Source organism: Ananas comosus, linkage group 8, assembly GCF_001540865.1.
Source record: "Ananas comosus cultivar F153 linkage group 8, ASM154086v1, whole genome shotgun sequence".
Taxonomy (NCBI): Eukaryota; Viridiplantae; Streptophyta; class Magnoliopsida; order Poales; family Bromeliaceae; genus Ananas; species Ananas comosus.
The window spans coordinates 2,064,835-2,088,847 of record NC_033628.1 but is presented as its reverse complement, the minus strand read 5'-3'; the positions used below and the strand labels follow the sequence as shown (position 1 = coordinate 2,088,847).

Sequence of the window (24,013 nt, the reverse complement as noted above, 5' to 3'; positions counted from 1 at the left end):
ATATATATATATATATATATATATATGTTTTTTTTTTTATTTTGCTTGCTTTGGGAGACTAAGAGGTATATATGCAACATTATTATTATTATTATTGGTTCTTTTGGAAATTAAAACAATTATTTCTTAAGTATAAGCATAACAACGTATTATATCCCTTCAAAAATTGTTTTGCTTCTATATTTTTTTATTTGCAAATGATAAGTTATCATCAGGATTATTTTTTGCTTTTTAATATTTCTCTAGTTTGTATTAATGTTTATGATAATTTGATTTTCAATAAATTTTTATTTTTTTACTCATAACTGCAGGCTAAACTAAGTGTTTTAATAAATATTTTATAATATGTTTTACATAAAGGTGGTTCAAACTGTCTCTATAAAATAGCATGTCTTTGCCCGCAGTTACTATTGCTAAATGAATGAATGAAAGAAAAAAGAAAATTAATAAAATTTAATAAATAAGTTTGTTGGGACGGTCTAAACCGTCTCTACAGGATCACCTCTAAATACTCCAAACAGTTGGCCAACCAGCCTCAGTATTATAGAGACAGTGTCTATACCGACGGTCTAGAGACGGTCATTAAAAATCGTCTCTACGACTCCTACTTTTCTAGTGTAATGCTTTTGATTACCTAATAATCCCTTAATCTCTTCTACTAGTAAACATATATTTATTTATTTTTGTTAATTAGGCTGGTTAATTTATTTGTAGCTGCATGATACTTGTTATTTTTAATGCTAGGATTGAACCGGTGCGGCCGGAGCTGCCGTTCGCGGTGGCTCAATTACCTCCGGCCCGGCCTCAAGATTGGCGGCTTCACTGAAGAAGAAGATAGGATCATTTCCAGTCTGTACAACCAGAAAGGAAGATGGTGCTCATTCACTCTTTTACTTTATTTAATTTCTTTTTTTTCTTAATAAAATACATAAATTTTTTACAAAATTACCCTTGCAAAAATCAGTAACGATTATTTTCGCATCTTTTTCGCGCCTAGTTGGTCTGTAATTGCCGCGCAACTTCCTGGAAGAACTGATTTGTCCATCAAGAACTACTGGAACTGCAAGCTTAGCAAGAAGGTCGTGTCGTCGAAGAACAAAATGCTCACCCTCCGTCCGAAGCCCGATCGACTCCCTTCTGCTCCGATCACTCCGTCGTCGACAGAGACGCAAAAGCCCGATCACCTCAGCTTCTCACGAAAGCCGTCGACTTCCGACGGCCTAGGGTCCAAACTCGATACCGATGAATCCGCTCAGAAGACGAAGTTGCTAACATCATCAAGTAGTGGTGAGTTGATCTCCGAGTCCTCGTCGAGCTCGGCGAATGTCGCTTCCGAGAATCTGGTTGCTGATGCTGGCGCGAGCGCGCTGGTGAATACTGAGTGTCGACCACCGGAGTTTAACGAGCTAGTCGATTGGTGTGTTATGTCGCCGCCTCGTGATCTTGTAATCGATTATTCGTACTCTTCGTCGATTATCGACGGTTTGGAGGACATCAACAGCAGCGATATGTTGTTATCCGACGAACCATGGTGGTGACCGGTGACGGAAAAAGTGCATGTAAAAGAATTTCGAATTAAATCTCCTCTTTCTTTCTTTCTTTTTTTTTTCTTTTTTTTTCTTTTTTTTTTTGGTTAATAGTGTAACGAGGTTATCCTATATTATAAGCTCATCAGTATTGGCACAATATAATATATTTTAGATTTGATTATGTTTTACATATTTCTAATTGGATTTGGTATCGAACCATGACCGAACCCAAATTAAAATTAATCACAATGGATCGCACCCAACCCAAATTGCAAATCGGGCGAACCGGCTCGACTCCGGTTCGATCAGGTTCGAACCGAACCCGATTAGAAGTCTTTCGTAAAAATATACAGAGACCCCTCAATGGTTCCCTCAACTATTTTTTTTTATTAGTTAATGTTTTGTTTGAGTTTTTATTTTTAATTAAAAGTTAAGAATTTTAGTACATTTAACGACTCTATTAATTGTTAACCATTAATTTACCTAATTTTATTTGCTAAGGAGTAATTAAACTCATTAAATTTTGTGAAATCACCCATAAAATTTGATAAAATTTTTAATTTTTTTATTAAAAATACTTAATTTTGAAAAATTAATATCGAGGAGGTCTCAATAGATTAAGGGGGCTATTTCATAATAGCCTTTAACGAGGGGGGTTTCAAGCAAATTTAATAAAATCTTTTTTATTGCAATCATAAAAACTCCATAATACTTGTTTCTCAAGGTCATTTTAGTTTCTACTATCTAGTTTATAATTGTGAAATTAAAGTTCTCTCAGTATTATTATATGTTTGGTAAAAAATAAATGCTTAGTGAATTAAAATTTAATTTATTTTGTAATTAACTTCTCGAAGTCAATTACGATAATTTAAATTTTTAAAATTTTAATTAAAAATAAATTAGGGCGAACTAAATAATTAAAATAAGTATTTGGAGTGGGAACCAAGTATGAGTGTGCAAATAGTTTTTTGTTTTTTGTATTTTGTTTTTGTGTGGTTTGCGTGCACAAGACGCTAGGAATGACGTGGACCGAGATCGCCATTTGCCGCGGGGCCCACAATAATATAACAAATCACAAAATTATAATAATAAATAATAAATAATAATAAATAATAATAAAAAAATAATACCAACGCCGCAGCAACTCTACGCCGTCCCCAAATCTCTCTCTCTCTCTCTCTCTCTCTCTCTCTCTCTCTCCGACACTTGTTTGACCCTTCTACTTCCTCTGGGGCCATTCGTCGAGCACCTGGTGGGCAAGGGCGCGCACGGCGCGAGCACATGGAGCCCCTCGGCGGCGGAGGCGGAGGCGGAGGCGGAGAGAGGGCGGCGGTGGTGCGGCGGCTGATGGCGGCGAAGGCGGCGGCGGGGAAGAGCTACGCGGAGATCGCGGCGGAGACGGGGCTCACCAACGTGTACGTGGCGCAGCTCCTCCGCCGCCAAGCCCAGCTCAAGCCCGACACCGCCCCCGCCCTCCGCCGCTCCCTCCCCGCCCTCTCCGACGACCTCCTCGACCTCATGATGGCCCCGCCCTTCCGATCCTACCACCCCGACATCCTCCAGGAGCCCGCCATCTACCGGTTCGGAACTCCTCCCAACCCTAGATCTCTCTGTTCGTTGTTGTTCTCGAGTGTTGGTTGCCACGATGAGGTTTAGGGTTCTCATTCTAATTCTTGTTCTTGGAGATTTTGATCGGTCGTCTTTGCGTATTGAGGGTGAAGTTGGTGGGTTTCATTGGTGTTGTTCAGTATGATGAGCTTTAGTGTTCTAATTTTAACCCTAGATCTCTAATCCTACTTCTCCTCCTTGTTATCGGAGCTTTTGATTGGTTGTGCGTGAATGTTGAGAGTGAAATTGGTGGACTTCATTGGTGTTGTTCCGTATGATGAGGTTTAGGGTTCTTTTCCTCATTATCCGAGCTTTTGGTTGGTTGTGTTTGAGTATTGAGGGCGATATTGACGGATTTCGCCGGTGCTGGTTAGTATGGTGAGGATTAGGGTTCTAGTTCTAAGCCTCAATCTCTAATCTTACTTTTCCTTCTTATTATCAGAGCTTTCGATTGGTTATGGTTGAGTGCTGAGGGTGAAATCGACGGATTTCGATGTTGTTGTTGGTATGAGGAGGTTTAGGCTTCTAATTCTAATCCTTGATTTCTAATTCTTCTTCTTTTCTTCATTATCAGAGCTTTTGGTTGGTTATGTTTGAGTATTGAGGTGATATTGATGGATTTCATTGGTCATGGTTGGTATGATGAGGTTTAGGGTTGGAACGGATTACCTCTTTGTTTCCTCTTCTGCTATTTGTTGCAAATTTGGGACTTTTATTTTCCGTTCTAATTATAATCTTTATTATCTCATTCTACTTCTCTTCATTTTCTATTGTTTTTGTTGGTTATATATTTGTTTGGTATTGTTTCGTATGATGAGAATTTTAGGGTTGCAGCCAAATTATATCATGATTTCTTCTGCTGTAGGTTTCTAGTTTACTGCTTGGCATCAGCTGATAGTACCTCCAATTCTAATCCTTATTCTCTATAATTCAATTTCTTTTCCTCATTGTCGGATCTTTTGGTTGCTTATGTTTGATTATTGAGGCAGGAAATTGATAGATTTTGTTGTTTTTGTTTAGTATTCTGGAGTTTTTTTTTATGTCCTTCTCCTTCAATGAGTTTTTAGGCTACCACTAGACATCACCTTTTATGTTGTAGCCTTTCGAGGAATTTTCGTTCCAGTTATCCACTGTCAGTTTAACAGAAGATTGTTTCTCTCTTATCTCATATGAATTACAGTTATGTTGATTATTGGTTGATTGTTTGGGCATATGTTGTTTCTTGATTTTAAGTAATATTTGAAGATTTAGCGAAGGAATTTGTAATCCAGGAATAAAATACGTAATATTTCACTGCATAGCTTACCCTGCTCTTGCCCAGTGCTTATCAGATTTCGTTCGTTGTCCTTTTCAGGGCAATAATGTACCAAAAATCTGCTTAATTGTGCAGGGTTCGTACATTCTCCCTGTAACTTTTTTTTTGTCGATATGTGAAATGCACAGGATAAATGAAGCTGTTATGCATTTTGGAGAGAGCATCAAAGAAATCATCAATGAGGAGTTTGGTGATGGCATGTAAGTAGCCTAAAATTTACGCTTTTATTTTGAACTTCTTTTTAAGAAACTTTAGAATTTTTTTTGCTCGTACTTATGGCTGGTAATGGATTTCCAGAGAATTTTGGCATAGACTCCTTGTATTTTTTTTTTTGCTAAATAAAGTAATTCTACCGTGCAATCTGTTTTATGCAGTCTAGTTTTCATTTTTCTACTAATTTTTCAACAACCTTTGAAACCTTTTTCTTACCAAGACAGTAATTACAAAATGAAGGAAAAATTAATAATTCATACAATAAGCTTATTAATTAGCTAAATACATATGTAATTTTAAGAACCACTATCTATTAATGCACTAAGAAAAATGGCTTTTCTCCACACATAATCACATGTTATTTCTATTTATATACAGATATTGGTATGTCTATATTTGTATGGATGAGTCGCAGAGAATTGTTAACTCTTTTCGACCATTTATGACGGTTCAAATTCAATGATAACCGGCACTAAAGATTGATTCTATTGATCATACAGATATTCTATATACTACTATTATCTGTATATGCTCTTCTAGTTTGGAGATTGTCTACTCGTGTATCTAAATAGCACTGTAGAAACATTACGTAACTGCTATACGCTAAAAGATCTGATAGAATGCACAGATCGAAAATAGACAAGGCTAATGTTGATATAGAACATTAGAGTACATATTTAACCAAAATATATTTTTCTCAAGTGTGAATCTTACCAAATTTTTATAAATTTAAACTTTTCTTAGATTCTAGTACACACTTGATTGTATGGTTGATTATATAATTTTAAGAAAAATCTCTTGTTTTGAGGTTATAAAATCTGTATTAACATATATTAGTTACTATTTCGAGGATTGAAGATCCATCAATTGGATTAATTTCTTCGTAATGACCAAATCTAAATCAGTTTTTCAGCACTCTTTGAAATATAATCTCTTGTATTTTCATTTCGCAGTATGTCGGCCATAGATTTCTACTGCTCAGTTGACAAGGTTCAAGGTGTTGACGGAAAGGACCGTGTGGTCATTACATTTGATGGCAAGTATCTGCCTTACAGCGAGCAGGTAAAGCATCTTCTTTCATTAATCATCCCATCTCCCATCACATTCATTGATACACAAAATATAGGCAGACTCGGCTATAAATGCATATTACCCTGAATTCTGAAATTTCATCTCCATTTGAATTTCATCCTAAAGTATAACCTCATTTTTTAATCATCCTCGGAATTCCAATTTGACAAAATGAAAGTCTATCCATGGTGATAGCAAAACACTTTTTTGGACAGTTGACTAGCGGAAGGACTTCCATTCTTGTGCAGAACAAATTCTAGGAATATAACAATTGAAACTATCAAGGAGTAATTCCAAATCCTGGTCAAACTTTGAAGACCAAATATGTAATTAACCCTTTTATAAATGTGTCGGGGGAATAAAAAAAAAATTTAAAACTGCTTGGTATCTGGACCACAAATGTAGATATTTAGCTAGAGTGTAACATTATAATTAATTCTCAGCAAGGGCTAAATGTTCAGAGTTTTCATTCAGCCTGGAGAATCGTTATGATTACAGTCCTGTTAAAAGGCTTAAAAAACATTCTGTTTGACATCTTTGTTTTGCTAACGAAAAAGCTAAGTATATTTGCCGACCGTGAACTCAATATATTTCTTGGTTGGTGGCCTCTTAGGTTTTTATAGTCCTCTCAAGTGATTCTGGTCATTTTTCGTCTATTCCCCACGGATACAATCTTTCAAATCTATCATTTGATTTAGTTATTGCAGCACTTCTAATTGTTGATATATGGTTTTTCACTTCGTACGCAGAGGTCGGAGCATATGGTTTCACGATTGAGGCATCAAGCCTCATGAACCGATGAGCACCTGGAGCATAGCGAATGCCGTCTAATGCTTGTATCTGTTTTAAGTGTCTATGTAGGAGATGATTCAGATAAAAAGTCGTGAATATAGTTATCAAGCAGTGAACAATTTCATATATAGAGCTATTTGAACAGTTTATAATTTTATACAGCCTGTATGAAACTATGGTAATTGTCAATGAAATGTAAAACTTTCGGATATGTTATTAAACTATGTCCATTGCTCTTTCGGAGCTTTTGCTGGCTGGTGTCCTCAGCACGAGGTCATGTTTTACGCCTGTCATAAAATTACCTACATATAAATATAGAATTGAGCTCTTATACCTTAAAAGTATCAAGTTATTGATGTTTGTAGATTTTTTATCATTGGATTAAGGATGTGCGGTTAGGATGATGTGAGATTTTTAGAGTTGAGTGGTGGTTAGTTGAATAGTATAATCTAACGGGTGGAAATGATAAAAAAGGTGGATCTAATGGTAAAAAATTTACAAATGCTTTTACAAGTACTATAACCAGACTATATATATATATATATAGAGAGAGAGAGAGAGAGAGAGAGAGAGAGTAGGTTTTGTATGCTTCCGTCCTCCTAAGCCGTTTTCGATGATAAAATTTCTGAATCAATGATCGGCTCCATTAAATTTGATCTAGTGTGTTTAAAGTATTTAGAAAATAAATTTTGCGATTTTTCAATATTATTTACCTAGCGATTGAATGGGTTCAAAATCAATAGCTGAAAATAAAAATCTTAAAAATTTTTTATTAAAATTTCATCCGATTTGAATACTTCTATACTGTTAAACTTACAAATGATATACATCAACCATTAAAAATTATTGATTTTGAACCCTTTCGATCACTAGATAAATGATATCGAAAAATCGCAAAATTTATTTTCTAGATAGTTCAAATATACCAGATCAAGTATAACAGAGCCGATCATCGATTCAGAAACTCTATTATCAAAAACGGTTTAGGAGCGCGGAGGCCTAATACTCTCTCTTGATTGTTAAGATGCATTGATCCTAACACACCGCGGAGCAGAAGTATGCACTGGGAGTGTGAATATATAAGTGGATTCATACAGTTTAAATAACTGAGGAAATCAAACTATACCTTCAATGCATGTATAGAATTTGAAACTTCTAATCTTATAAGATCGATATGAATTTTACACGTTCATAAAAAAAAAAAACGCAAGAAAAAAGGCGAAATGACAGATAATGCAACTGATGCAGATCAAGATCATCACCATCCTAATCAATGATCCAGAAACATTTATATCATAGTCACCCTGGTTTTCAGATTCACTCGCAACTTCAGTATCTCTCGGTGGATCCGTAAGTGGTCTGCGTAAAGTGCCGGCGGACCGCGAACGTAAATCTCCTCCAATATCAATGCATTTCGAAGTAAATACTTAACCAGAGCAACACGAAGCTCAATTTCTTAAAGTCCAAAATCTTTACAGTTTTCAGATAATATTTTAAGCAATTGACAGAAGCCCCCTTGAGCTTTGGAATGTCAAGTTCTTTATCCCAGAAGCATTTCTTCAAAACAAAAAAGAAAAAAAGAAAAAAAAGAAATTCCAGTCACAATTCACAAACTAGATATGTTTAATACACCACTAATATACTGCATAAAATAAATGAAACACTACTTTGCTGGTGAAAGTTTTGGCTAATTATATTATGCATATCACATGATAAAAACACCAAATGCAGTGGAAAAAAGGGTTTTTTTTAAAAAAATATTTTAGTTCAGAATCAGCATCAAACTAGGCATAATTTGTCATTTACATTTCTAAAACATACCCCTAGGATTCGTCGATTCGGAAGCTCCATTATTGAAAATAACTTATGAGTACAAAGTGCTCTATACTCATAAGAGTTATAGTAGCCCTAGCCTATAAATATATATATATATATATATATATATATATATAGAATTAGGCCGGAATACTATTAATAGTAAAACGCTTTTTTTGCTATCAAGTTTTTAACCCTTAGATGAAAAATTGTAGGATCAGAATGATATTAGTCGGTTAGAGTTGAGTGGTCCCCCTAGGGTTGAGTGGTCCCCACTGGGTTATAGTATTTAATCCAATGGTTAGAAATAATGAAAAAAGTTGATCCAAAGGCTAAAAAACTGATAGCAATAATGAAATTTTGCTACTAATAGTAGCCCAGTCCAACTCAATATATATATAGAATTAGGCTGGAATACTATTAATAGTAAAACCCTCTTTTTGCTATCAAGTTTTTAATCCTTGGATGAAAACTTGTAGGGTCAAGATGATATTAGTCAGTTAGAGTTGAGTGGTCCCCCTAGGGTTGAANATCAAATTTCTAGATTATAGAGGCCTATATTTGGCTATATATATATATATATATATATATATATATATATATATTGAGAGATAGGTAGCATGCCTATACCACCTCTTGTTTATTTCTTTATTAGAAATAAACTTAACTAAAAATATAAATCAACTAGTATTCGAACTCAAGACCTCATGTACTAATCATCAATCTCTTTACTACTTGCACTAGGAACAGTCAATAAAAAAAAATTATTAGAATACTAGGAGTAGAGTATTAGTGGAATTAGGATTCAGATTTAATATTATAAATATTATTTATTAATATTAAAACATAATACTACTAAAAAATTCAGAAATCAATATCCATATCATTTTTTTGCGATATCCGGAACTCTCTATATAAAACTATACTCGCATCTATATCCAACCAGATCCAAATATTTTATTCAGATACAAATAATATTCAATATAAATACGAATATTTTCGGATAATATCCTCTCTGTTGTCACTCGTGAAGATGGCCCAGAAATACCATAAAAAAAAATAGAAGTCCTCAATCCAGGCAGCCCAGGTCAAAAACTGCTGAAATCAGACTGTACATTCATCAATACATAGAACTTGAAACCTCTAATGTTGATGGGTTTTAATTAGTAATTAAAACAAAAAAGACAGATAATGCAACAATGGAGGGAAGTTATATCAAAGTAATCTTAGTGCTTGAATCTGCTCTTAACTTTAGTAGCTCCTGCTGGATCCTTAAATGGTCCGCATAAAGTGCCGGGCCACCGCGAACCCACATCTCCTCTAATTTGAATGCATTTCGAAGTAAATACTTAACCAGAGTAATGTGAATCTCCATTTCGTAGAACTCCGTAATCTTTATGGTTTTTAGAGAATGTTGTAAGCAATTGACAGTAACCCCTTCCAGCTCTGGAACTTCACATTCTTCATCCCAGAAATGTTTCTTCAAAACAAACAACTACCAACAACAAACAACAACAAAAGAGAGATTTAAGTCATAAAACCAGATGTGTTTAAGACATGAGCAACAAATTTCATTAAAAAGATAAAAAAAGAGAAGAGAGAAACACTAGTTTTTTGATGTCACATGATAGAATTATACCAAATGCATTTAGAATCAATAACAAGTACTTAGGCACCTTAGCATGGTACTAGAAGAATCTTCAAAAATATTTATTTATCTTGTTTTTATGCAAATATATTCACATTCCTTTATATGGGCATTCAGGTTCCTAGAAAAGTAATTCGAGGCATGCTTCTATTTTTTTTCTTAAAAAAAATGAGCGTTCAACTCCGTTAAATAAGATTTAGATTATTTAAACGTTCTAGAAACCGAATCTCATAATCTCACAATATTATTTGTCTAGTGATCAAGTGTTGTTAAACTCATCTTGTATTAGCCATTAAAAGTTATCAGTTTTACTTGAAGATTGAGTAAATGACATCGAAGAGTTATTAAATTTGCCAATCACCGAATCGGTTGTTGAATATAATGTAGAAGTAAACAGCCTCGTTTATTTCTATCCAGTAAGTAATAGTAATATTATAGATTAGAACAGCAACATATATAAGTGAGAAATGATTAAAAAATTATCCTATCAATGCCAAAAAGAAAAGGGAATGCAAATTCAGGTGATACGATACCTCGTTTGTCTCATCACTCGAATCGATTGGCCAAATCTTGCTGCTTAATCCTAGAGTGAGATGCTCCAGTATGGGCATTTCTCCAAGGAAGCTCAATATGTAACTGATACTCGCATCATCCTCCAAATAAAATGAAGGGAAAGTGCCTTGCAGCTCCAAGGTCCTAAGTTGGCGATATATGGGAGGGGTCTTATCCCCTACTCTTCTTGAAACCAGATAATCCTATTCATTCAACACATAAAAGATTAACAACACCACCAACACTAGTCTACATATGCATGACTGATGAAGATTGATTTGATTCTTGCAAAGGAACACTTCCAAAAGTATTTTCAAGAGAACGGGTCCGTTTATTTCTGTATCATTTTCAATAATAGGGCTTTTGAATCAACGACAAGCTTCGTTAAACTTGATCAGAGTTGCGAACCAAATTTCATCTAGTGCCAAATTTCGTCTAGTTTTCAAGCGGTCTCGAAATTGATAACGCGTAACTGTGTTGCCATATGGTATGTTCACATTGGCCGATTCTGTTTTATCCTTATCCACATGAGTTGTGGATTGTTATTTACTCTAATATGTTAAAGATAAGGATGAATTATATGTTTTTTATTAACTAAGAAAGAGATATTCCTATTATTATCGCTTGAATGATCTATAAATAAGGACTCCTTTCCTCTTAATTTCCATTCTCTCCACGTCTATCGACTCCGATAACCCTTTTCGCGCCTGGGCTTTTTACAAAGTTATAAGTCTTTCCACCTAGGTTCTAAGTTATCGAGGACTCTGGTAGCTCTCTTTGCATGAGGTTTTCTACCTAAGTTCTAAGTCCCCACCTAAATTCTAAATTTTCGGAACTTCGCAGTTTTAAAGTGCGGATATAAAAGAGGACTCTGGTAGTTCTTTTCGCATCCGATCCGATCTATCAAGACAAAGACGAACCAAAAAAACTAGTAAAATAAACAATATGACAATCCAACAAATTGAAATCGCTGCTCTCGAATACTAGCTAGGTAGATAGATAGATAAAAAAACTCTAGTATCGATCGTACGTACCATGGGGGTTCGAGATTGAATGCTTAGGGACTGCACGTGGCTAAGCTTCTGCAGTAGTCCATTCCGCCTTTCCTCCGCGTCGAAAACGTATCTGTTGGGGCAGTAGCAGTACACGACTTCCGCACGCACGAGGCCGGGCGAGCCGACCAGAACGAACCGGTAGCCCGGAGGCACCTCCCCCACGAACTGCAGGGATTCGAGGCGCGGCGCGTCGACCTGCACCGACCGGAAGCAGTGGCAGCACCTGACGGTCAGGTGGATCAGCTGCCGGCAGCTCAGCGTCAGATCCTCGCTCGGCGGGACGACGAATTCGACCGCGTTCCGCTGCCAGCCCATCGGGTAGCCCTCCAGCCCCAAGCTCTCGAGCTTCGGGCAGCCGGCGACCAGCCCGTCGAGCAGCGGCTGGATACGGCCGTCGCCGCCTTCCGCCGGGTAGACCCTCGTCAGCCATAGCGTCTCCAGCTGCGGCGCCAGCAGGCCGCCGCCGGCGGCAGCGGCGGAGGGGACGCGGATCCTGCAGTCCTTCAGCCGCAGCACGCGCAGCGACGGCGAGAGCTTGAGCAGGCTCGGCGGCAGCCGGTGCAGGAGTTTGTAGCTGTACGTCTCGCCGACTTCCTTGTCCTCGAGGCATTCGGTGATGTCCGTGATCGAATCCCGCGAGGAGATCTTGAAGTCGAGGGAGAGCTCCTGCGCGCCGCTCCGCAGGGCGAAGGCGGCAATCTCATCGGCGGCGCAGCACGGAAAGGAGGAGGAGGAGTAGCCGGCGGCGTCGGCGATGTGAGGATGGTCGGCGAGGAACCGGAGGGAGCAGACGGCGTCGGAGGAGGAGCGGCGGAGGAGGGCGGAGAGCATGGAGAGGACGAAGCGGTGGTAGGAGCTACTGCTGTCGGCGGCGGGGGGGTGGTGGTGGTGGTGGAGGTTGAGGGAGGGGACGGCGGTCCAGAGGAGGCGCCAGCGGCGGGAGAGGGCGGAGGTGCGGGCGGCGGCGGAGATGGGGAGGAGGGAGAGGATGCGCTGCAGGACGGCGTCGGGGAGGGCGCTGATGCGGTCGGCAGCACCGCCGCCATCTTCTTCTTCGCTGCTACTGCGGAGACGAAGGCGCTTCGCCGTCGTCGTCGTTGGGCTCTCCTTCGGACAGGGAGACAGTGGGCGCTTCGCCATTGTCGTTGTTGGCTTAAGCAGGACTCGGGAGAGGAAGATTGATGCTCGCTTTAGCTGCTTTGCATATATAAGTTCTTAAAACATAATAATAATTTGAGTCTGTTTCGCCGTTCCCATGCATGGAATCTAAATCTAATTAGGAAATGTTCTAATATAACTAGTATAAATTTTTAAATTATTTAAATTATATTATTTGATATAATCTATAACATAGATTAGAATTATTCAAAAGAGTTTAATATTACAACTTCCAACAATCTTATAATATTCTAAATTATCTAATTACTAATTAACGTTATTTGTAACCGACTTAGATCTAATCTATTCTAGTGTAAAGTTATCGAACACGCTTTAATTTTATGGATTCTTCTCTTCAAAAAGGGAAAAAAAAAAAAAGTTTTGGATTCAACGAAAAAATTACTTTAAAAAAAAATCTGATAAATTTTATCTGAATAAGTCACATTTGCCCCGCTCCTAACGGACTTTTTTATATAATAACTTTTTAAAATTTTATTATTTGCAAAATAACCTTGCCAAAATTATATTTAAAAAAACTAATCTCTTAAAGACGGTGAACAGTTCATTGCCTTCACAAAGATTCACCGCTTTTCTAATTTCTCAGAAAAGCGGTGAATCATTGACTATCTTTCACTTGTTTATTATTTTTTTCTATAATACTAACAACCATATAAATTTTTCAACAAATAACATATAATCTTAACAACCTGAAAATTCTAATAATTTATACATACAATTTTAACAATCAAAAAGATCCTAATAATCTATCCGTACAATCGTAATAATCAAGCATCATATATAATCTTAACAATTTAAAAATCCTAATAATATATCCATATAATTCTAACAATTAAAAAAAATTTAATAATCTATCCATACAATTTTAACAATCAAACAAAAATTCTAATATGCCACACACAATCCTAGCAACCTCACTTTTTTATTTCCCGTATAATCTATGTATAATTTTAACAAAACGGTCATTAAAAGATCTTAAAGACTTTTAGGGACTTTTAGAATACGGTGAATGATTCGCCGCGTTTCAATACAAATTTGATAAAATTATTTCTCAAATTATAAAATTTTAGATGATTATTTTATAAACAAAAGTCCCTCCTAACAGCATTGTGAACAGAGAGACATTTTAGGGAACTTTTTTCTTTTTTGAGAGCGAGAATTCAAGAGACCCGATCAAGATTTTGTAGATCTCCATAGTTATGCTAACCACAATCTCTATCTCTATAAAGCACTAATTTGGGGACATAAATTGTTCATTAAGAATGTATCAAACTAAACTAATTTCTTTGTTGTTAATCTTGACCACTTAACCTTGCTGTTTCATTTGCATGCGTAAATCAAAGAAAGAAAAACGAAAAATCAAACTTTGTACAACAATTGATGCATGGCACAAAAATTCACTGAAGCTTGTATAAATAGTCCTCTGAAAAAAAAAAATTTGAATTCTCGATGGTTTTAGTGGTAAATGTTCTGGCTATGCAACAATTCCACAGCTGCAGCAACAACATCCTTTCCCTCCGCGGGGATGTCGAGTCCTGGCTCAACGATTTTCCTCTGGAGGAGCTTGTCCAATTCCCCTCTCAACCTCTGCCAGAATTTTAGTTTGGCAGAATTTTAGTTTAGTTCAGGAATCAGAAAACAGATTTAGAATATGTTAATTGTTCGTCAGCAAAAGAAACAGACTCAGAATTATGTGGCTATTACTGACTAAATTGCACAACTAGATCCCTATCAGATCATTATCATGTTCAGCTACAACCTGAGGGAAAACAGTGTTAATTATAAATCCAATCCCAATCTCGAGTTCGATCTTGAGTTCAATTTCGTAGTTAAGGAGTTTCACTTGCAATAATTTAGCACCTGCCTTCCAATCCCAATCCCAATCTCGAGTTCATCCATAGAATTTCAGTTTAACACTGAAACTTGACCAATTCAATTTTATCTCTAATGTTTGAGCCTTTCTCAATTGCTTCCCAGTTTTCCAATTTTATGAGATCAAGTCTGATGGCAATGCTGGCACGACACCTTTTCAGAGGATAGAGTAAACGGAGGACTAAATCATCACTATTGAAAGCTTGAGTACTAATCTAGATCAAACTTACGGGACCAAATTTTGAATGTCTATTATGTGGGTCTCCTCGGGAAAATGGCTTGTTTACACGAACCACCTTCGCGTCTTGATCCTAAATTCTAATTACCCGTAGGAAACCAGAAAACAGTAACAGAGTAAACGAAGTTTGTGCTATACCTGAATGAGTTGTATAACACTCTTCGGCGCAGAGAAATGAAGGTAGCCACCTAACATCTCGATGCCATCCCCAGTTTTGCTCGGAATAAGTGCGCCGCCAAAAAGTAGCAAAGCGTAATCTGAAATATTAGTAGAGTCTCTGATATAAATGCTTGCAGTCTTCACCTTCTCACTATAAACCATGTATGGCAAAGGAAATTCGTGGACCCCGGCATTCACAGATGATGGGTGAATGTCGACTTTTCCAACTTCTTTACTGTAGAAAGCTGTCCTCTTCCCCCTTCTTTTGCACTGGATCACATTAGGGTATAGCCCAGCACATAGGACGGCACATACCATTTCTAAATCATTTCCATAATGATTATAATCCTGAAATCAAGAGTATATGTCAGAAAAAGAAAATAGTTTTGGAGTCCAAATTACCAAAAAACACCAAAAGCTGATAAAATAGAGTGAATACAGAAATGGCCCACACATTTAACAGTTCAAGCAGCTAAGAATTAAATTTTCAGTCTGCAAGAAGACTTGCACTTACATTGCATGGCAATATGATCCACGAAAAGTTTCAGGTTTAAGACTCTTTTTTTTTGGCAGTTTTTTAAATATTGAAACAAAGGACACTAAAAATAATGAGCAACTAAAGCCAGTGCTACAGCAGATAATATTGTTGGTTTTAGGCTATGCGAAGGGTAGGAACCATCAAATTCTTTATCTGCAAATTGAAAATTTACAATTGTTCACACATGCAATAAGAATAGCACCTGTACGGCTGTACCTAAACATAAAATAGAGAACCAAGTTAAAGACACACCTTAAGTCCTCTAGCCTTGTTCACAAAACCAATGTCGGATAATAGATCAATAAACTGATTTCTCATGTCGTCCATCATCTGGAGTGTTATGGGGGATAAAAAGTTTTGCCAACAAAAAGCACGATCTCTTCCACTACGTTTTGCATCCTTCCAAGCTTCAAAAGCCTTTAAAAGAGCAATATGATCACTGCAAAAAAAAAAGGGGTTAAGTGTCGATTATTGTAATATCACTGCACATATTCAGGCAGAAAATTGAGCATTTCAGGGTACCATCAGCAGAATATGTAGAGAGATCCATCCACAGCAGAGTGCCTTTGAAATGTGTTGTGAAATTACTCTTTGCGATTCATTCCATTACATGTCTTAATGACATATACATAAAAGAATCACTTTTTTTTTTTAACTCTGAAAATGTAAAACCAGCTTAACGAAGTGCTCTAATTATAGCACCACATATCAATAGATTACATACAATGAGGAAGGGGCGAGGGAGATTGCAAATCAATATCTGGTGGGGAAGAAAAACATGTAATATGAGAGGAACTAATATTATACTAAGCTAGAATTTTGGTCAGTTTGGAGGCGGATAATCCTCAAAAAGAGTAAAAGCATACATGAAGAAATGAAGTTACCTGTAGGAATCATCAGCAAACGATCTTTTTGCAGCGTCAGCTTCTTCTTTCCTATTTATTGGCAGAACAAATGGGTCTCTATGTGCGAGAGCAGCAGCAATTGTCAAAGCCGGACCTAAACACTGAAAAATACATCCCATAAGTAGCATCTTTCCGATATTTGGATCCAAAGGCAGCGTGCAGAGATGTCGACCTGTATAAGTTGGAAATTGCAAGGAACCAGTATTCAAACACAGTAGTAAAAGCATTTCTTTGCTAGAAAATGAAATAAGCGAGAATCTTATACACACCAAGAGGAGTAAGTTCCTCCATGTCATCTAGTACCCCGATAGTTTTGAGAAGTTCAATTGCATTTTTAACAGCAAGCGGGTCAGGAGGTTGGAGGGCCTTCGCTAAAAAGGACGCAACTGCTCCGAGTTGTAAGCTTTTAATATTAAGGCATAATTCTTGCAAAGGAGTTCGAAGAATTTCAGGCAATTGATATTGCGGCATGGCATCGTGAATAACTTTTGGGTATAATCTGTAGCAAACACCTGGTTGAACACGCCCAGCACGGCCCCTCCTCTGTATAAGGAGATCCATCATCAGAAGATCGAGTTACTCTTGATGCTTAAACAAGTACTGAGATTTCCACAAGTTAATATACCTGATGTGCAGAAGCTTTGGATATCCATGATGGTAACAAGCATGCCAGCTTATTTAGGGCATCATAACTCGTTTCCTTTGCCTTTCCACAGTCAATAACGTACACAACATCATCAATAGTAATACTACTTTCTGCAATATTCGTAGCAAGCACAATTTTTCTGCAATTATGAAAATAGAAAAAAAATGAGTCATCATAGGAATCAACTTTTAAAGAGGATTACGTCGGGAAAGACCATAAACACAAACAGCATTCATATAGAAAAAGTGCCCCCCAAAAAAAAAGTAAAGCAAATGAGATGCATTATTGGCACGCGAAACTATATGGAAGAAAAGATTGGCCAGTCTAATAACATAATGCTCCCTTAGAGCATCATTACTAACAACTCATCTGCAAAAGAAAAGAAAAACAAAGAGGAAAAGGGAAAAAAAAAGGCCCACACACACACACACACACTTGCCTCATATTACTTGGTGGTCTATCAAAAATCTCCCGCTGATTGACAGTTGGCATGGACCCATGCAAAGGAAGGACTAGAAATTTGCTAGAATTTCCAAGGAAATTGTTTTCCTTAATCTTGTCAAGAAGCTTAGAGATTTCATCCCAACCTGTGAGAAACACGAGGATTGCACCGTCCCCTTCATGGCGACAGATGTGCTCGATTGTACTTTCCACCTAAATGTGCACATAAAGAGCCAACAAATATCAGTTGGATGCAACATCAAGTAACTCAATGACTAGCTAAGCCAGAAATTAGACACTTCAGCAAGATTCTCTGGTAAATTAAACATAGGAAGGTATATTAATGTAAAATAGCTATGTTTTTTTCCTTCAAATGGAACTGTTTAATTGCTGGCTTTCTGCTACCATGCAAAGAATAGATTCGGTGACAACAATGCTGTGCCGATGCTTATAGCATGCTGTCAGTGAATTTAGATACAAGTTTATAGACTGCGGAAATGCAGTAGGCTCTTTTCTTTTATTTTATGCATATGAAGCAACGTGAATACTTTATAGAGACTTGAACAGCTTTGCATATTTCAATACCTTTTTCTTTCGAAGGGACTTCTCAGAGTATCATTAACTAAAGCACGGTATATGACGCAGAACACCTCATAAAAGCTTTTCTAACCAATAAAACAACCACTAAAATCTTCAGAATGGCCTTTGTATTATTTTCGCTTAAAAATTATTTTTTCAGATGCTCTATTATAATTAGAGAATAAATTGGCAGCCTTCAGCATGATAATCAACTAACTAAACGGAATAAAGTCAACAAAACTGCAGGACAAGCAACATAAATCAAGAAACTTGACAAATTATTCAACATATTTTTAGTTACTTACAAGTCCTAAATCTAGTTGAGTGCCAGACCAAGCTTCAAGAGATTGCCTTGTAGAAGTGCTATAGCTCTTGTACTGGCTATCAATATCAACATCCTAGAAAAATATAACATAAAAAGAATATGATCAACACACAGTCAAAGATATTAGATAACATAATTTGTATTTTATGTTAGAAATATCTCCAACATCACAAGGCAAGAGTTGTGAAAACTGAGAAAAAAATATGAGAATGACAATATACAATGACTTTCTGACAAGTAAAGAAAGAATAAGCATTTTATGGAATCAAAACTAGCCTTCCATAGAGAAAACTTGGTATTAGTAGAGAGCAATCCTGTGACATGTAGGCTTTCTAAAATCAATCACGCCACCAGTGTAGAGGATGATAACTCAGTCAATAGTACTATCTACCAATATTTTTGCACAAAAAGTAAATTTGACCAACATAAGAAACAACTAACTTCTGAAACACAAAAGTAAATTGTTCAGCCTGCAATTTGAAAAGAATATTAAAATATGTGGCAAGTCTTGCCTCAAATATTTCAGTCAATGGGTCGCTTTTTGTTGACTGCTGTCTTCTTCTTCTTGAGCTCCCTCGATAATCATCAAATTCTGAATTAATCTTGTACCGAGTTTTTTCTAGAACATCTTCTAGAAACAGTTCAGCTACAGGAAAAGTAAACCCCTGCATAAGCAAAAAGGAGATAAAATGAGATCAGATTCAGGCAAATATTACAGGAAGAGTATCCTCCATTTATGCAGAATTCATATGCCAGATACCGGAATATGGATAATTGGAGCGTTCCCAAAGTACTTAGAGAAGAGGTCTGCATTTATAGTTGCACTCATCAATATAAGACGAAGGTCCGGGCGTTGTGGCAGGAGGTCACGCAAGATAATGATGAGGAAGTCCTCGTTCATGCCCCTCTCATGAATTTCATCCACTAGTAAATGGCTTACACCGCTTAAATCTGGCTCCTGGACCTGTCATTTACAAACTAATTTGAGCAGTCAAAAGTAGATTAACATAGGAAGTAGGAAGCAGCATTGTAAATGTGAAATATACTATCTTTATAACCTCATCACAGAAAATCAAAGGATAAATTGGAAAAATTAGAATGGGAGGAAACTAGAGTTATGAAATATATGAAACACAACAAACTGGTTGGCCAATGAATCCAAAGATGGAAAGAGATAAAAGTATGAATATGGTATAGATGTCTCCAAAAAATCCAATGAAAAGGTACAGCCACGCACCAGCCTCCGAAGCAATACTCCAGTTGTGCAGAACAAAAGTCGTGTTTGTGCAGAACGTTTTGCTTCCAAGCGGATCTGGTAGCCCACAGTTTCTCCAAGATTTTCACCCCTTTCAGAAGCTATTCGTGCTGCAACAGAAATCGCTGATATACGGCGAGGCTGAGTACATATTATGCTGCAATCAGCTCCACGAAGATTCTCTATCTCCTCCTCCAATATGAATTGGGGTAACTGTGTAGTTTTGCCACAACCCGTTTCACCAGAAATGACCAGTACCTACAGTGTCAGGGTTCAAGTTACATACAGAAAATTTTCCACCAAAAGATACAACAAAGCAACCATAGAGAATTGGACACTGATTAAAAAGAAAATAATGTAAATAACTCAAGTAATCTATGCATAAGACTAATAGCTACTCAAAGAGCACCAGAATAAGATACTACAAATAGATATGCCAATAATGGACACAAGTAAATGTGGCAATTCAAAAGAAAATTTTAGTATTGCAATGGCATTGCACCACCAAAGACCTTCTTTACCACTTTACTTCCAACCAGTAGCGACAGGAAAAGATAGAAACAAGCTGTTTTTTCAACCATACATGAAAGACTTCATGAAAATAGCAAATTTCAAAAGTCTAATAAAAAAGAAAAATTGCTTTCCTTCCTTTCCCTTGTTACTTTCTTCTTGCTACTACTAATTTCTCATGAGGACAGTTCTGCAATATCTTTCATAAAGCAATAGACAAATAAAGTAGAAACGAAATTTACCGATCAGGATTAGTTTTAGTTTGACTGAAGCTCTAAAACAGGTATACACAGTTTGCATTGCCATAACTAGTGGAAGACAAAATAGAAACAGTAATAGCACCATAAAAGTTTCACGAATGATGACATAAAGGAGCACAGAAAGTAGCTTGCTGTAGATTTAAATATAAAAGTGATGCAAAAAGATGATAGAGAAGCAAACATAATTAAAATGACATGAACAATTTAACACTACTGCAGCCCTTCAAGGTTACAAAGTGAGCACTGGTCAGAGAGCACTATACCTGATTGGCTGCCACAGCTTTCAAAAAGTCATCTTTTACTCTGTACGCAGGTAACTTTTCTCTAAAGGACTGCATTGCCCTTGCACTTGGTGATGCCTATTACACACAAAGAGCAAATCAATTATGAACAATGTGTACAACACAATATAGAAAGACAGTAGCTTCCAAAAGTACCTTCTTTGAGTTCTGGAGGTCCCTAAGCTGGGCACTGAACCTCTGCTTATCAACTTTTGATGTTGAGTCAGATTCAGTGGTAGATGTGCCAGGAAAAGACTGTTTTCCTGAGGGAGCAGATGGGCCAGCAGAATCGTTTATTGTCAATGCTTCTTTTGATCTAGTCAGAAGATTTTCAACTCTTCTTTCAGTCTCTGTCGACATCTTAATCTGCAAGAAGTGTGAAATAAAACAAGATAAGCGCCACCGGACAAGCATATGTATGCCATGCATATGTACGTGACCTATCATTCGTATCATAAAGCACCTCTTTCTGCGTTGATCCGTGCCGTTCATCAAGATCAGCCCTGTAGTCTGGCAGTGGCACTTTGCTGAAAACAAGCGTCTTCCCTTTGTTGTACGCATGACTATCTTCCCCCGAATAAGTAAAACAAAAGAAAGGAAAATTTTATTAGGTTAAAGCATAACTAATCCAGTTTCTCAAAAAAACAAAAAAGAAGATTAATTCCACTACAGATACCACCAAGACTAGTGATGTAAATTCTATGCAAGAAAATAAGCCATTCATGCTGTAATATGACTATAAAGCCCTCTGCCCTTTCGGTATAGCTTTATAAACTCTCTTTCTGAGTTATTCCAGTTTCTTCATTCTTTCGTGCCGTCAGATTTGATAAAAGGTAGGGTTTCCCTGATTCGCTTCTGGTATCATTAAAAATACTAACAAGAAGATAGATTGTCCAAAAAAAAAGTAGATTTGATCAAAGTGAAAGAGCCCGAGCTAATACAATATTTAACCCTTACAAGTAGAGGCCTTGTCTCTGTGCCATATCTGCAAGAGTATTTTGACCATCCCGCCCAAAATTCCGCTTAACTATCAGCTCCTGCTGTCCACCTTCTTTCAATTGCTTTATCTTGTTCCACCATTCAGTCTCATCCAGCTTTTCGACCTGGAGACCGTACGGCAAATAGAAAGCACCACTCAGAAAAGTATACACATATAAGATGGTTGGAAAGAACAAGCGACAATATCGATTTGCTCAGAAGAAATTGAGGCCTAAAGAAAGAAGACAGATAGAAAGGACTGAGCTGAAGTTCCAGGCAGAATCGGATTTCACGACTGGTACTCAAAGAAAAAGAGAACGGCTGAAATGGTTTATGTTTCCATTTTTCATTTGTATTTGGTACAATGATGAAGCTTACAACTTGCGAAAAAAAAACAAAAAAAAAATTCTTTCACTAATTTGTTTGTCCTTTCACAGCCAGGAAACAAACTACCCATTTTATACTAGTGAGAACACAGTGGAAATGTTTGTGTGTAAGTGCATCGAGAAGCTTAACTAGGTAGTTGTGATAGAAAACCAAAATTTTGAAAAGAGTTTCACTACCCAAATTAACAGCATATCCAGAAATTTTTTGGCAAACTCATCACTTCGACTAAAGCAAACGAATTCATGCATCAAATATAACCTCCAGTGATTCTATATCACTAACAGCACAAACAAATTATGAACAAGCACGAACTGATACTACGTTAACGCATCGATCGCAACACGATGAATCAACGGATCGCACAACACATAGATTGGGAGAGGAGAATAGACCTCTCCGGCCATTTGGCGGAGGCGCTCGGCTCTCCACTGCGGATCCCACCACCTCTGTTCGCCGCCGCCCCTTCCGCCGCCGCCGCCTCCCCTTCCGCCGCCGCCGCCGCCCCTGCCGCCGCCGCCTCTGCGGCCGCCCTGGTAGTTGGGGCGAAAGGACATGGTGCGAAGAGCGAAGAAGCCTCTGAGGGGGGAGCGGAATCGGGGTTTGGAGGAGACGACGTAGTAGAGTGGAGAGCCCAAAAGGTAACAGAGGGGCATAGAGAGAGAGAGAGAGAGAGAGAGAGAGAGAGAGAAGGGGAGAAAAAGAATAAAGCGAGAGACGCATCAGTTTATGTCGCCTTCGACTAGGGCGTGGTCGGGGAACCATGGGGCGCGTGCCCTGCCCTGGTTATCGGATCGGATCGGATCGTTTCGGATCTCGGATCACTTAAGATAGAAGTAAATTTTAATGGAGACCCCTCAACTATATCCGATTATGATTTAGGGCCTTCACCTTTTTTCTTATTGAGGTACTCCCAACTTTATTTTTTACAAAATTTGAATTTAAAGAAGCTAAAAAAAATTATGAAATTTAAAGACTTTATAAGTTAATAACTGCATATTGATCTGGTTTTATCTATTAAAATAAGTAAAGTAATTAAAAATGGTGAAATTATTAATAAATTTTAATGAAATTTTTAGATATTTTGGCTGAATTGTTTAATTCTAAAGAATTAAATTTTGAGGATATTATGTATTTTATAATATTATATGATTATTTGCAGTTGTAAGTTATAAAGTCTTTAAAAGTTATTTTGATTTTTTCTTAAAAAAATTGATATCCACTTCCTGTAAAGTTTATTTAAAAAACTATTATTTTAATATAAAAATATTTATATTTTATTAGTGAATTATTTTAACTTAATTAATATTTTTGTAATTTCGCTGATCAATTTAGAGGTCTAAAATGGCCAAAGAGGCCTCCATACATTTTGTTTTTTATTTATGTTTATATTAGAAAACAAAGTATTTTGAACAAATTTTTTTCATATTTGATGGAAAACTAGTATTTTTATTTTTCTAATTTTTGTTAAAAAAAAAAACACTGATTTTCTATAAAATACAGAAAAAACACTTTTAAAAAATTATGACAAACTATTTTTTTAATTTTTTGTTCATTTGGTTTTAAGAAAAATAAATTTTCATGAAAAAGTTTTTTCTGTATTTTATAGAAAATCAGTGTTTTTTTTTTTAACAAAAATTAGAAAAATAAAAATACTAGTTTTCCATCAAATATGAAAAAAATTTGTTCAAAATACTTTTTTTTCTTCAAACCAAATGCACGAAAAATTAGAAAAAAAGGTTCTTTATGAATTTTTTTTGTTTGAAAATTTTTTCCACATTTTTTTAAGAAAGTAAATAATTCCTAATTTTTTGATCGATAAAAAAGTTTTATTATTGTTTGTCGGGTAGAAAATTTATTCCAATGTA

At 36.7% G+C, this 24,013-nt stretch overlaps 4 protein-coding genes across 5 annotated transcripts; 2 read left to right on the top strand and 2 right to left on the bottom strand.

Moving 5' to 3' along the window:
• LOC109714462 (myb-related protein 330-like) lies at positions 563 to 1,664 on the top strand. Its single transcript, XM_020239101.1, has 2 exons — positions 563 to 874; positions 998 to 1,664. The coding sequence occupies exons 1-2, from the start codon at positions 738 to 740 to the stop codon at positions 1,536 to 1,538; spliced, it is 678 nt and encodes a 225-aa protein (XP_020094690.1). The 5' UTR covers positions 563 to 737; the 3' UTR covers positions 1,539 to 1,664.
• On the top strand, positions 2,666 to 6,776 carry LOC109714444 (cyanate hydratase). The gene is made up of 4 exons (XM_020239081.1): positions 2,666 to 3,109; positions 4,581 to 4,652; positions 5,619 to 5,727; positions 6,486 to 6,776. The coding sequence occupies exons 1-4, from the start codon at positions 2,811 to 2,813 to the stop codon at positions 6,528 to 6,530; spliced, it is 525 nt and encodes a 174-aa protein (XP_020094670.1). The 5' UTR covers positions 2,666 to 2,810; the 3' UTR covers positions 6,531 to 6,776.
• On the bottom strand, positions 9,259 to 13,196 carry LOC109714443 (FBD-associated F-box protein At5g22730-like). Its single transcript, XM_020239080.1, has 3 exons — positions 11,578 to 13,196; positions 10,525 to 10,746; positions 9,259 to 9,838 (listed from the first exon to the last, which is right to left on the bottom strand). Exons 1-3 carry the CDS (start codon positions 12,736 to 12,738, stop codon positions 9,554 to 9,556), a joined length of 1,668 nt encoding a protein of 555 aa, XP_020094669.1. The 5' UTR covers positions 12,739 to 13,196; the 3' UTR covers positions 9,259 to 9,553.
• LOC109714440 (DExH-box ATP-dependent RNA helicase DExH1) lies at positions 14,040 to 22,830 on the bottom strand. Of its 2 annotated transcripts, none has more exons than XM_020239071.1 (16): positions 22,541 to 22,830; positions 21,741 to 21,886; positions 21,247 to 21,346; positions 20,940 to 21,149; positions 20,766 to 20,861; positions 19,715 to 19,990; positions 19,238 to 19,441; positions 18,990 to 19,142; positions 18,458 to 18,550; positions 17,572 to 17,786; positions 17,112 to 17,271; positions 16,756 to 17,029; positions 16,466 to 16,658; positions 15,834 to 16,020; positions 15,023 to 15,391; positions 14,040 to 14,361 (listed from the first exon to the last, which is right to left on the bottom strand). In XM_020239071.1, the coding sequence occupies exons 1-16, from the start codon at positions 22,799 to 22,801 to the stop codon at positions 14,230 to 14,232; spliced, it is 3,069 nt and encodes a 1,022-aa protein (XP_020094660.1). In that variant the 5' UTR covers positions 22,802 to 22,830; the 3' UTR covers positions 14,040 to 14,229. The 2 variants fall into 2 exon arrangements, with proteins under 2 accessions (XP_020094660.1, XP_020094661.1); XM_020239072.1 differs by having other exon boundaries at positions 21,247 to 21,350; positions 22,541 to 22,614.

Bases quoted from the DNA above. Each gene is read 5' to 3' on its own strand.
- LOC109714443 (XM_020239080.1), bottom strand. From the start codon at position 12,738: ATGGCGAAGCGCCCACTGTCTCCCTGTCCGAAGGAGAGCCCAACGACG. The intron at 10,747-11,577 runs GTACGTACGATC...TTGAATGAATAG, and splicing joins TTCAATCTCGAACCCCCATG to GATTATCTGGTTTCAAGAAG. The intron at 9,839-10,524 runs GTATCGTATCAC...TGTTGTTGGTAG, and splicing joins CGAGTGATGAGACAAACGAG to TTGTTTGTTTTGAAGAAACA.
- LOC109714440 (XM_020239071.1), bottom strand. From the start codon at position 22,801: ATGCCCCTCTGTTACCTTTTGGGCTCTCCACTCTACTACGTCGTCTCC. The intron at 16,021-16,465 runs GTAACTTCATTT...TTTTTTTTGCAG, and splicing joins TTTGCTGATGATTCCTACAG to TGATCATATTGCTCTTTTAA. The intron at 14,362-15,022 runs GTATAGCACAAA...AAATTCTGGCAG, and splicing joins GTGTTATACAACTCATTCAG to AGGTTGAGAGGGGAATTGGA.
- LOC109714444 (XM_020239081.1), top strand. From the start codon at position 2,811: ATGGAGCCCCTCGGCGGCGGAGGCGGAGGCGGAGGCGGAGAGAGGGCG. The intron at 4,653-5,618 runs GTAAGTAGCCTA...TTCATTTCGCAG, and splicing joins GAGGAGTTTGGTGATGGCAT to TATGTCGGCCATAGATTTCT. The intron at 5,728-6,485 runs GTAAAGCATCTT...CTTCGTACGCAG, and splicing joins ATCTGCCTTACAGCGAGCAG to AGGTCGGAGCATATGGTTTC.
- LOC109714462 (XM_020239101.1), top strand. From the start codon at position 738: ATGCTAGGATTGAACCGGTGCGGCCGGAGCTGCCGTTCGCGGTGGCTC. The intron at 875-997 runs GTGCTCATTCAC...TTTCGCGCCTAG, and splicing joins TACAACCAGAAAGGAAGATG to TTGGTCTGTAATTGCCGCGC.